The sequence below is a fragment of the Strix aluco genome, chromosome 12 (genome assembly GCF_031877795.1).
Source record: "Strix aluco isolate bStrAlu1 chromosome 12, bStrAlu1.hap1, whole genome shotgun sequence".
Classification (NCBI taxonomy): domain Eukaryota; kingdom Metazoa; phylum Chordata; class Aves; order Strigiformes; family Strigidae; genus Strix; species Strix aluco.
This window is the reverse complement of record NC_133942.1, coordinates 16665421-16678759: the sequence shown is the minus strand read 5'-3', so window position 1 is coordinate 16678759 and position 13339 is coordinate 16665421. Positions and strand designations below refer to the sequence as shown.

At 47.6% G+C, this 13339-nt stretch overlaps 1 protein-coding gene across 3 annotated transcripts in view; it reads left to right on the top strand.

Annotated features, from left to right (window-relative positions):
* NR2F2 (nuclear receptor subfamily 2 group F member 2) overlaps nt 1-12005 on the top strand; it is a 13506-nt gene extending 1501 nt beyond the window's left edge. Inside the window, exons 1-3 of one of the 3 annotated variants that reach the window (XM_074837170.1) lie at nt 3398-4997; nt 6822-7349; nt 10408-12005. In XM_074837170.1, the coding sequence (XP_074693271.1) occupies nt 4568-4997; nt 6822-7349; nt 10408-10682 (1233 nt within the window). In that variant the 5' untranslated portion in view covers nt 3398-4567 and the 3' untranslated portion in view covers nt 10683-12005. Of the gene's footprint in view, nt 1-3397; nt 4998-6800; nt 7350-10407 lie in introns of those variants that run through there. The other 2 variants (XM_074837171.1, XM_074837172.1) reach the window with 2 other exon arrangements.
* The last annotated feature ends 1334 nt before the right edge of the window (nt 12006-13339 follow it).

Here is a 13339-nt window from a genome sequence, read left to right as displayed (position 1 = left end):
TTACTTGCTCCAATCTTAAGCAATTTTTTTTCCTCTCTCACAGCATATGCTCTGATTTAGCACTGTAAATTTTTCAGAGGACCCAACTCTGACAGCCCCTGGTGATTTTCAAAGTACCACAAGCCAGTGGTTAAAAATTGCATTGACTTGGAAGTTCAGAGGCACACAATAGGAGCCACTTTCCCTATTCATGGAACTTCAGTGTGGTGGAAGAGAAAAACACACACATACTACATTGAGGGAGAAGAGGAATTCATTGAATTCTGTTAGACGTAACTGCTTTCCACTGAGTTCAGAGCGAAACTCGGTATTTGTTCGATGCTGTATTCATATTGCGATTTAATCTAGAAAGAATTAGAGGACTGTTAGGCAGCTTTCTGCCAGGAAAGCAGCTTCCCCCTCCTTCCTCCTCTTTTTTAAAACCTAAAGATTTACACCGGCTCTATCCCCAACTCTATTTTAGCAAAATAAATCCTTCCACTCCCTCTCATTAAAATAAATTTACATCTGCAGTAAAATGGCAGGAGGGATGCGTTTGTTTATTTGGAAAACCAATACGGTCTTACTTTTAAAACAGAGCATTTCTATTGTCATTTAGGCTCGGAGAAGGACAGTTGAGAATCTCCCCCTTCTTTGCGAAGCGCTCAGGTTTCGAGTATTATTTAGCGAAATTAGCTGCAGTTCATTTTTACATTCATCTGTTCTGCCTCAACCCACTCGCAGGGGTGTTTTCAAATAAATAGCAAAGCATCTAATGGTGCTAATAGATAGTTATATTGCTACATCCCTCGAAGAGCAAATAGTTAATCTGGGGCATTCTTCATTAATGCTTGAGCAATCAGCGTATACGGCGGCTTTTAAGCGTATATCAATGGCTTTTCATTTTTACGATCATACGTTCAAACTATTAATATTGTACGTCCTGTTAAAACCGCTTTCTCTTCTGATTTCTGCATTTGTCAAGGCGGCGTTAATGTTTTTTCATATGGAGAATTAATCCTGTTTACTTTGTCAGATTCGAGACAGGAAAGGTTGGTGTTGGGTTGTTTTGTGGTGGGTTGGGTTTTTTTTTTTTTTTTTCCTCAGGAAATTCAACATCAGCAACAATCTGTGACTATCCTGCATTTTGAACCCCCACCTTCTCCCACCCTCCCCGAAAGGTCACCTCCTCGGCTCTGGGTTATCTGGAAATCATAAGGCAGTTCCCCACATTTTAACGGGGAAAAAGATTGCTTTCCCCCCTTCTGTCTTTCCAGTCCCTCCTGGTCCCTGTTTCGGGGAAAGGTTATTTTTGCTCCGTCAGGATCAATGGGAATGGTGCAGCCTTGTCTTTGAAATTGAGCCGCAGTACATCTTCGTTCGTGGGGGTCTTAATACAGCAGGTTTGGAAGCAGGACGTTGTCAAGTCTAGGTGCTTTTTACAACTTTCCAATCATCTCAGCACCTGCGGCTTTAGTCACATATATTATTTCTGCGGCAGAAGGGGGTGTGCATGTGGCAACATGAAAAAGTGTGTGTGAGGAGGTGAGGGGCAATTAATCCTTTACAGAGTTGTGCACAGGTCTGTGTCCCCACGCCCGCGCTCGGTGACCAGCTCGAATGCGAGCGTACATACACGCGGGTGTTCGCAGAGGAGGGATTGTCCGGCCGGGCATTTATCTGTCTATTTTAACATGTTTTCTTTTTTATTTCTCCGTCCCTTCTCCTGTTCGAGTGTCTTTTGGTCATTTTTCACTAGGAGACGAACTCCAAGTCCCCGTTCCGCTGGCCGGTAGCTATATTCAGCGGGAAATAAACAACTGTCCGCGCGTACTTAGATCGGTTACCTATGGAGCGGGGCTCCCACTGTAGCACAGGGGTTGTGTTACCGTGTCAGGGTACGTGTGATCCAAAAGGAAAAAAAAAAAAAAAAAAAAAAACAAAAAACAAAACACCCAAATAAAGTTAAAGGGGTTGCGATGAGCTGCGTTATAGCGATGCCGTGGAGGTCGCGGGGGAACAGACACGAGTGTCGCGCCCTGCGGAGCTCCGTGGCGGGTTTTCTCCTCCATCGCTGCGGGGAAGGGGTAGATGGTGTCTGGCGTGAAGCCGCGCTCCTCTCGGCCGGCCCGCCGGCTGCCCGGGGCGGCGGGGGGCAGCGGCCGTGCCCCGTTACCCGGTCGGGGCTGTGCGAGCGGCCGGTCCCGGAGCGCCGGTGGCGGCGGGGGGGGTGGGGTGTGGAACGGACGGACGCTCAACACCCCGCGGCTCCGCCGGCGGCCGGGGCGAGCGCAGGTGCTGCCGCCGCCTCCCCCCCGCCCCCCGCTTTCCCCACCACCGGCCCCGTCTCCCGCCGGTCAACCCGGAGCCAGGCCGAGGGCAACGCCGCCAGCGCCCGGCGGGACCCCCGGCGGGCGGGAGCCCGCGTACCTGCGCAGCGCTACCCCTGACGGGGGAGACAGCGGCCTCTCCCCTCCCCCAGGCGGCGGCGGGGCTCGTGTTGGTTTTATTCAGTGGAGTTTTACCTCATTTTAGCGTCAATTTTCTGATTCTCAACCGCCCCCCCACGCCCCTCACGACTCCCGAGGCCGTGCCCCGGCGGGCGGCCCCAGGTGAGGCGGGCGGCGGCGCTCCGCTCCCCCGGCCGGGCTCGCCGTAACCCCCAGCCCCGAGGCGGGGTGGGGAAGCACGGCACGGCGGGGAAGCGGGCCGAGGGGTAAAGAGCGAGAGGAGCGCGGAGCCGGCGGGGAGCGGCGTGCGCGGGGGGACGCCCCGGCCCCGGTCCCGGTCCCCGTGGCGGCGGCAGCAGGAGCGGCGGCGGCCTCTAGGACCGCGCGGGCGGCGGCGGCGGCCATGGCAGGCCGCGCAGGGCGTCGCGGCCCAATGAGGGCCGAGGGGCGGGGCGGGAGCTTTTGACCAGTCAAACGCCGGTCGGGTTGCCTTATAAGGCGCGCGGTCGCCATGGCAACGTGCGCTAAGTTGCAGCAGTCGTGTCAAAGTTCACTCTCCCGCCAGCGGGGCGAGCGGCCGGCGGGGAGCGCGCTCGCCACTCGGCCCACACGCCGCCCGCCCGCGCCGCCGCGCCCCGCCCCGCCCCTCCCCTCACCGCCGCCGGGGGGGGGAGCCCCCGCTCCCCGCTTTTTTTTTTTTTTTTGGGGGGGGGGGGGGGGAAGGGCTGGCGCGCTCCCCCCGCTCTCCCCGTGGTGATTTTCCCCTCTTCCCCCCCCCCCCCGCCCCGGCTGAGGAGCGATGCTGCGCGCTGGGTTATGATCCTTCCCTCTCTCTCTCCCTCCTCCTCCTCCTCCTCCTCCTCTTCTCCTCCTCCTCCTCCTCCTCCTCCTCCTCCTCCTCCCGCTCCCCTCTTTTATCATCCTGGCTGGCTGGGCGCTGCGCTGGCGAGTTGACTCCTTCCCTCCCCCCGCCCCGCGGCCCCCCTCCCCCCGCCCGCGCCGTGAGCACCGGCGGCGCGGAGGCGAGAGCCCACTTGCGAGGCGGCAGAAGCAGCATAAGGCAGCGCGGCGGCAGCGGCGGCGGCGGCGGCAGCACCCGAGCGGCGGCGGCGGCGGGAGCGGCGGCGGCGGGAGCGGCGGCGGCGGGGACACGGCGCGGCGGGAGCGGCGAAGCGGCGGAGCGGGGCAGAGCGGAGCGCAGCGCGGCGGGGACGGAGAGGAGGAACAAATAAACAATCATAATAATAATAATTAATAATAATAACAATAAGAATAATAAAAAAAAGCGAGGAGAGGAGGAGGAAAAAAACCAAACAGCCAGCCCCCCCACCCCCGAGCCCAAAAGAGGGAGAGAGAGAGAGAAAGAGAGCAGCGCCCGGGCGGAGCGGCGGAGAGGAAGAATTAAAGCGAACGAAGGAGGGAGGAGAGACAGAGCAGAGAGAGAGAGAGGAGGAAAGAGGAGGAAAAAAAAAAAAGCCCACAAAAACAAAGCGATCGCAGTTGATGTTGCTGCTGCAAGCTGGACTTCCAAAAACTACGGCGAGACCGTCCGCTCTCCGCGCCGAGAAAAGTCTCCTCAGCTGTGCGTGTTTTTTTCCGCTGTGTGTGTAATCTTTAACCTTTTATTCATTCTTATTTTGATGGCTTTCCTGAATGGCTGACTGCGAGCTTCCCTGGACCTGGCCCCCAGACACCCGCCTCTCCTCCTTCAACTACTCTGCTGCAGATCAGCTCTAAGAGAGAGAGAGGGAGATCTTTGAAGAGATTTTTTTTTTTTTTTCTCCTCTCTCTCTCTCTCTCTCTCCCTCTCTCCCCCACCCCCACCACCCCTTTACTTTGCTCTCCTGGAGCCCAGACAATCGACTCGCAACTCGCCCCCCCGCACACACACCTCCATCGCCCCGTGCTTCTGCACCTTCGCCGGTACCGGGAGATCCCCCCACACCGACCCTCCTAAAAAAAAAAAAAAAAAAAAAAAAAAAAAGGCAAAACAACAAAAGAGAGAGGGGGAAAGAGAGAGAGAGAGAGGGGAGGGGAAAAAAAAAAAAAGACTGCTGCAAAGCTGATCTGAAAAGCAAAGCAAACAAACTTTGAAAATAAAGGGGGAACAGGAAGTTTGGCAACGGTGTCCAATAGATATGGCAATGGTAGTCGGTGCGTGGCGAGACCCCCAGGACGATGTGCCCGGAGCTCAGGGAACGCAGCCTTCGCAAGCCCCGCCGGTGCAGGGACCGCCGGCCGGGGCCCCGCACACCCCACAGACCCCGGGGCCCGGGGGCCCTCCCAGTACGCCAGCCCAGACCAACCCGCCAAGCCAGCAGAACCAAGGAGACAAACAGCAGCAGCAGCAGCACATTGAATGTGTGGTTTGTGGGGACAAGTCTAGTGGCAAACATTATGGCCAGTTTACCTGCGAGGGTTGCAAGAGTTTCTTCAAGCGGAGTGTAAGGAGGAATCTCAGCTACACTTGTCGTGCCAACAGGAACTGTCCCATTGACCAGCACCACCGCAATCAGTGTCAGTACTGCCGCCTCAAAAAATGCCTCAAAGTTGGCATGAGACGGGAAGGTATTGGGATTTCATTTGTTTTGCAATTTTTTTCACTCGCTGCGTTTTGGGTTTTGTTTTGTTGTGTTGTTTTGGGTTTGTTTTTTTTTTAAGGATGATTCTTATTATTTTTAACCTCCCTCCCCAAACCCAGCCAGAACCTTTCCTCCCCCCTCGCCCTCCCACCCCCCGAATAAACAGAGAGAAACTTTCTCGTAATGAAAGAAAGAGGTGTTGGAGGGGGTGGGCAGGGGAGGCAGGGGCTCTTGCATGCTTTCTCCTGCACTCGTAATTGATTTGTGTTTGTTTTGATTTTGCTGATGGAGGTTTATTGGAAGTGGATTTTTAGTTTCACGCTGCTTAGAGCGAGATGATTATTCTGACGTGTGGTTACTTTTCCTTCATGTTTCCTCCTGCATGTTCAGCGTTCCCCCCTGTCCCCCGAGCAGCTCTGGAGGGGGGTGGGGGGGTGTCTCTGTGTCTCTGTGCGTGTGTGTACACACACACGGAGCCTCACGAGATGCACACACACATATATATATATCCTCCAGCACCCTGCCTTAGATTGCAATTTTACACAGGCGGTTCAAATTACTATTACAATGGGACTCACCCTACCGAGGCTCTACAGCACTCCACTGTGGATTCCCAGCCGGATTTTTCCTCCTTTAAAAATATATATACACACACATACCCGCGCATGTGTGTATATATATACACATATATTGCCGTGTGCCTGCCTTTCCTGATTGTTATTCTCTCACTTTTCTCGTCCTCCTCTTATTTTCTTGTTCCTCCGGGAGAGGCAGGAAGGGGTAGAAGGGACGGGGGGGGGGGGGGGGGGGGAAAGGAGCAGCCCAGAAGTAAGTGTGGGGTGCTCGGGTCTCTGCAAGTCGAGTCTTTGTGATATAAAATTAGACGAGAAATGTGAGCCTGCAGTTTTCCAGTGCGTGCTCTGTGTCTGGACGCTGCTATGTAGGTTAAGGGTTAGGGGGCTTGGGACTTGCTGGGCTCCTCTCTTTGTGTTTCTGCAAGAGTAACTAACCTTGTAATACATGCGATAACAAATATAAATCAAGCACATTTTTAGGCGTTCTCCCTTCTTGCCGTCTCTCTGCCTCTGAGCCCTTTTTCTCTCTCCTTTTTCTCTCGCTGTCACCGTGTAAATTTATTAACAAAATGAAAGGCCCACTTTCCATGGGCAGCTGAGGAAGGTGCCTTTGGATAATGCCCTCGGCCTCGCCAGGGGACCTGCCGGGGATGCTGTGGGGTGATCTCGCCTCCTTTGATATTTTTTATGAGGGGGGTGGTGGATATAATAACAGCAGCAACAATATATTCAGTGGGCGAGAAACGCGTGTGGGACCAGCGCCGGGGATTTTGAACTGAAGTGTTTCTTCCCTCTTTCCCTCCCCTCCCTCCCCATCCCGCTCCCCCCAGCCGCAAATCAATAAGCTGTTTTAGGTGTAATGAAGAAAAATACCCGGGCACACAAAGACGTATCCTGCATCTCTTGAAGGAGGGGTGGCGGTGGAGAGGAGGGGGGGGAAATAACTGAACTGTGGTGTGTTTGGGGAAGTGAGGCTCTCGGGCTCCTTCAGGCAGTCCTGGCCGAGCGGACAGCATTGCTCAGCTTTTATTGTTGCTTTTACTTGACCCGGGAACTGCGGAGCTTTAAAACGGGGTACGGGCTGAACTCTGGCCGGAAAAAAATGCATGTTCCCCCTTAAGCTGACTCGGTACGGTGTCACACACGCATGCACAAGCACACAAAGCAGGCTGTATTTGAACCGATGGTCGCAATTCAGATATTAATAGCTGTAGTTTCTTCTTTATTTACTGCAGCGGTCCAGAGGGGCAGAATGCCACCCACACAGCCAACTCATGGTCAGTTCGCCTTGACAAACGGGGACCCTCTCAACTGCCATTCCTACCTATCCGGATATATCTCCCTTCTTCTGAGAGCAGAGCCCTACCCCACCTCCCGCTTTGGCAGTCAGTGCATGCAACCCAACAACATCATGGGCATCGAGAACATTTGTGAACTGGCAGCTAGGATGCTCTTCAGCGCGGTGGAGTGGGCCAGGAATATCCCCTTCTTCCCAGACCTCCAGATCACAGACCAGGTGGCCCTCCTGAGGCTGACCTGGAGCGAGTTATTTGTCCTCAACGCTGCCCAGTGCTCCATGCCCCTCCACGTAGCTCCGCTCCTGGCAGCTGCTGGCCTCCACGCTTCGCCAATGTCTGCTGACCGAGTGGTCGCCTTTATGGACCACATACGAATCTTCCAAGAGCAAGTAGAAAAACTGAAAGCATTGCATGTCGACTCTGCAGAATATAGCTGTTTAAAGGCCATAGTCCTCTTCACCTCAGGTAGGCAGCATTTCTTTGCTCTTCCTTTTTCCTTCCCCGGGCCCCCCTGAGAACTGTTTGCTCTTGCAAAGTGTTATTGCCTGCACCCCATCACCGCTCCCTGCCCCCCGAGAACCAGCATGGTCTCTTTCCTTTTAGGAAACGGTGCCCTGTGGTCTCCCCTTCAGGGCCTCGGATCTGAGCATCCCATCTTCGAGGGAGTGCAAAATTAAAGAAAAAAAATTTAAAAAAATAAAATACATACACACACACACACAAAAAGACAATCAAAACACACCCCAACCCTAGTTGAATAATGCTGGGGACGGGGGAAGAGGGGGCTCGGGAAGAGGCACCCATTCGCCACGAGAGACTGCACTTTTCCCATTGAAAATAATATTTTATTTAACAGTATAGCTCTGGGTTGTTGCATTTAATGACACGCATCCGAACAGCAGCAAAATCTGTTTGATGTTGTTAAATACAAGTCGTCCTATCAGTGAAACCACTTTAAAAAGAGGATCATTTTATGGGCAGCCAGGAAGGGAAAAAAGCCCTGCAGGATTAAAAATTGAATTAAAAAAAAAAAAAAAAAGTTAAATGCGCAAAGCTGAGTTTAAAATATGTTCCCTGCCATCCCATAAAATAAAATAAATCAACTTTCCAAAGAGCTGTCTCTGATTTAAACAGAACGTGGCAGTGAGCAGTTCTGTGTCATTTAAGCTAAGGGGAAAAGTTTGCATTTGTACCCAGCAGGAACTGCATAGTCCAAAGCGAGTAGCGGGTGCGAAAAGATCATTACCATAAGTAGACAGGGATAGTATGAAAAAGTAAGAGGAGACTGAAGCTGCCGCTCCGCAGTGTAATTCCGGGGTGGCACAACCATGCCTCTCCCGAGGAAAAGACCTCGAGGTGTTTCTTAGATAATCAAAGAGGGGGGGGGGGGGAAATATGTGTCAACTTTTGCTGCCTAGAAATAGTGCATGAGTTATAAAGCAATAATTGAGTGCGTTGTGAAATCTAATTAGCTTGCACTAGAGTTTAACCTGGGTGAGTAATAATCCTGATATTAACTCTGGAGGCTAAATTTTTTTTTTTTTTGAGGGGAAAAAAAATCTGCTCGCTAATTTGTGCAATACGTTATCTCAGATTGCTAACTTTAAGGCTGCATCGGCAACCCAGTGTGCTGGAGCCCTAGAAGTTTTGGGATTAAGTTTAAAAATACATATATTTATTCTGTAACTCATTTGAAAGCTTGGGAAAGTGGCCACGCGATAAACATATGAATGGAAGCAGGACCTGTAAAATAATTACTCATCGGAGTTTTTTAAAGCCTGATATCAGGAAACAGGAAAAAAATGTAGTTTATGTGGGAAAAGAAGGGCTCACAATCCGTTCCTTGTTGTGTTAAAGGGGGTCTGGGGAACGAAGTCATTTTCTGGACTTTGTCCAGGTTCTGGGTCGTGACCTAAACTTCCTTTTATATATTATTGCTTTACACATAAAAAACTTCTCTTTTTTTTTTTTTTTTTTTTTTCCCTCCCCCCCAAATTACTCGTCCTAAAGTCCTAAGGTGATCAATGAGCAGGGCGCATCTAGCCACAGGGAGACAGGGATCCCGAGTGGAAAGGGGTGTACGTGGGGTGCTTATTTTATTTTTCTGTCGTTTTCTAGGATGCATTTTCCTCTCCCTCGCTCAAACGCTCAGCGAGGATCCCACACACGCTCACATCCCTCCCCAGCCCCTGGCCAGCTCACACCCACACCGAGGAGTTTATTTCCAATCCTGCCTTTTCTCCCAAATCACTTTTTTTTTTAGCCTTCTGAGAAAACAATCGTCCGATCCTGTCGTAACTGTTTAATTTATTACTATTTTCAAAATGTGAGGCCTGGCGTGTAAATTGCCTCCCAACTAGATAAACGTTTCTTGTTATCTGATTCTGGGGAAGATAGCCGCATGCAAAAAAAAAATAGGGTGATGCATGCAGCTTCTGCAGCACCCCAATAACCCTCCCTGATGTAAAGCAGACGCACATAGATGCATATAATGTTTGCTGCAGCCTCTTTTAAGAGAAAAAAAAAAAAAAATCTGGGTTCTAATGACTCGCAGAATATGCATGTGTTAGCCCTGTGCCTAGGAAAGCCACAGGGAGGTCAGGTCACAACCTGTGCTCTTTCAGCACAGACGTCTCTGATTTAAAGGGAACTTATTGTATTTTAGCGTATCAGGAAAAAAAAGAAAAAAAAATGTCCAGACCCTATCAGGGAGTTTTCTTCTTGTAAGGGCCTTTAGGTTTAAAAAGAAGAAGAAGAGGAAAAAAAAGAGGGGGGAGTGGAGGGGGGGGAAGAAAGAAAGAGAAAAGAAAAGAGGGGGGAAAAGAAACAGCTCAAATGAACAGAGAGATCACAGTTTGCATGGCTGCCTCTGAATAGGCTAAACTGACAAGATCAGTTTTAAAGGGCCACTTAAATCAGTTTCAAAGACTGAAGAAAAACGCGTTGTCTTCTTTGGGGGAGAATCTGTTGCTGGGTCCGGGGCGCCATTATCTTTGGCTGGGCCAGTTTTTTATTACTATTATGATTTCTATCACTATTATTAGTATTCCTTCTCATCACATGGTTAAGGCTCTCCCCAATTATTTTCCAAGGGGGGGAGAAATAGTGGCTCCCTTTGCCCCCTTTCGACTCAAGCCTTCCCCACCCCCCCAGCCTTTCCCCCTAAAAATATAGATATACGAAATTACGCTTGGCCAGCACCTCCTTGTCAACCCCTCAGGTCTGTCGTGCCATTAGAAATCTCGACTCTGGGAGCTGTGCTCAATCCTAAAGGAGACCCTCCAGAAGAGAGAGAAATACAAACACACACACATACACAGAAAGAGAGAGATAGTCCCTTTTGGTAAAACCTATTTAAACTCTGGGGGGCGAGGTGATGGCGCACGATCTACACTTAAATCTAGCAATAAAAACCAGATCAAATTAAAAATTAAAAAAAAAAACCAACTTTTTAATCTGATGATTGTTTTCTTTTTTTCTTTTCTTTCTTTTTTTTTTTTTTTTTTAATACACTTTCTTCTAGATGCCTGTGGTCTCTCTGATGTAGCCCATGTTGAAAGTTTACAGGAGAAGTCACAGTGTGCTTTGGAAGAGTATGTTAGGAGCCAGTATCCCAACCAGCCAACACGATTCGGGAAGCTATTACTACGTCTCCCCTCCCTTCGCACTGTCTCCTCTTCTGTCATAGAGCAATTGTTTTTCGTCCGTTTGGTAGGTAAAACCCCCATAGAAACCCTAATCAGGGATATGTTACTGTCTGGCAGCAGTTTTAACTGGCCTTATATGTCCATTCAATAAAATATTCGAGAGAGAAAAAAAAAAATAAAAATTTAAAAATTGAGAAGGGAGATGAAAGAGAGTGAAAGGAAAGCAAATGACATTTGGGTTCTGGTTGTTTCTTAAATTTCCTTCTGCTAAGAAAGGAGGTAAAAGGATGTTACAAGTTTGCTAAGAGAAGACAGGAAAAAATTAATGGACTGTGAATTAAAAAAAAGAGACTGTCAAATGAACTTTTACAGAATGCATTAAAAACTCCCGTGTCGTTCAGAAAAAAAAACTTGCTACTTATCATTTTTTGTAAAAAATAAAAAAGAGAGAAAGAAAAAAGAAAGAAAGAAAAAAGAGAAAGAAGAAGAAAAGAAACGATGGTGGGCTTTTTCTTTTTTTCTTTTTTCTTCTTTTTTTTCTTTTTTTGGGGTAAACTTTTTAAAAAATCTCGCTTAAAGTGCATTTAAAGGAAATTTGGAGAAAATTAGCAGAACGGAAGAAAGTAAGTCTTTTTTTTCCAAATTATTAATTGTCCTATGTGTCTATGTACCTATAGCTGTTCTTTTTTGTATTTTTCTGGTTTCAAACCAGTTTATTCTGTGGTTCTATAATAATTTTTGATATAACCTTGGCTTCTTTAAAAAAAAAAAAAAACCTGTGTATCCTTAAAATATATGTTCTGAAAGAATTAAAACTGAGTCCATGAAAGTATCATAGGAAGAAAGGAAAAGAGAAAAAAAAAACCCTCAACAACACAATGATGGAAGCGCACTTAAGGTGGTGACCCAAAAATCTAGCTTGAAGCTGAGAGAGCTATAATTATATAGACCCGAATGAACCACACGTGTCATATAACTACCCCCAAATCTAGGTTTTTTGATATTTCGGACAGAAAATGAACTGTGGGGATTTATTATAGGTAGAAGGAATTTGTGTCCAAGACACACTACGGTTTTGATTTTAAAAACAAACAAACAAGCAAAGTGAACTTTTGTAATTTGAATTGGGTTCCACATAGTTCATCATGAATTGTTATTAAACTCCTCTATCTGTTTGTATATTTGCAAGCCCTTTGTATTATAATAATTGTTGATATTTTCCCTTTTTAAAAAATACCATTGAAATCAGCATGACAAAATAACACTGTTGGCACTTATAGATAACGTGATTGATTCAGTATCTTAGAGTTTACAGTTTTGTGTTTAAAAAAACTGAAGGTTTTTTTTTTAAGTGCAACATTTCTGTATACTGTAAAAGTTATAATAACTGAACTGTTTGGTCGAGTCTTTGTGTGTTATATTCCAAGGAAAATTGAAAGTATTCAGAAATTAAAATATTATTTGATATCTGAAACTTGTTTGGCTGTCATAAATGTCTTTCAGAAACCACATTACTTCTCTATAGTTTGCAGTCATTTAAGTCCATAGGCGATTGATTTGTTTACTTGTCACAGTAAGTTTGTAGCAGATGTATTGTAGTGTATTTACCTGTTTAATTCCGGGATGGGGGTGGAGGACTTAAGTTCGTGGTTTATCTCTGGTTTTAGGAAGTACTATGCTGAAATGGTAAACCATCAACCCCCATTCATCTAATCCTCCTGTTAATTAAAAATGGATTTTCTGGAAAAAAAAGGCCCTTATTTTTGTCACACTTAAGTGCCTGCGTAGGAAAGGTATTGTTGTGAAAAAGTATTAGAAATCTGGAGATCAGTATCTATTTTATGATCAGAATGGGGCGAAAATCTTTTGTAAATGTCTGACATACGCGCACAAGATCATTCAAGCAAGGTAATAGCAGTATTGTAAATATAGGTCAGTTGTTTGCAATGAGTTTTCTTTAAGTATGTGTGATTTTTTATAATAACTCCGTAGTTGCCATCTATCGTTGTCATTGAGAGGTCTTCAAATGGAGTGGCTTTAGCTTCTAGCACTGAGGAGTCGGTTTTTAATGTATATATACTCTCAAGTGGATTTTTTTTACCTTAGACTGTGAAAGCATGACCACAGGTCATCTCTATATTTTACGTATGGCATATATGTCTGTATGTATACTTGCATACATACATGCGTAGGCGTTCATGCATCTTTCCTGTGTAGCTACAGGGCCCTCTCTTGCAGTCCTTGCCCAGGCTCAGCTCCCACTGATGCGGTGGGGACCTGCCTGGGCGAGTGGCATAGGATCGGACACACCATTTGTGAATTTAGTGCTATCCCGAGCAGGCAAAAACCCCCAAAAGCTGAAGGAAGGCAAGATGATGTGGTTTTGCAAGGGGTTGATATTTTGTTTTGTGTGTGTGCGTGTCATTTTTTTTTTTTTTCTCTCTCTCTCCCCCCACCCGCCCTCCCCTTGGTCTATAGCAGATGCTTTGTATGTGAAAGCTTGCAATTTTGTTCTTGTCTGAGGCTTCCCCCTCTCCCTTTTTACCACACGTAACTACACCATGTTGTGGTTTCACAAAAAGAGAGAGAGGGAGGGAGAGAGATCATTCTGTAAAGTCGATTAAACCCTGATCTTTAGTGTGTTCCAGTCAGGCACATCTGTACTGGGGGCTGAGGGGCGTATGACTGTGAATTTGAGCAGAGTTTTACATCTGAATCATGGCTCCTTTTCTATAAATATATAAATATATATAAATATATAAATATACTATTATTGCAGGGGATTGCTGACCTCTAGATTTAGCTTTT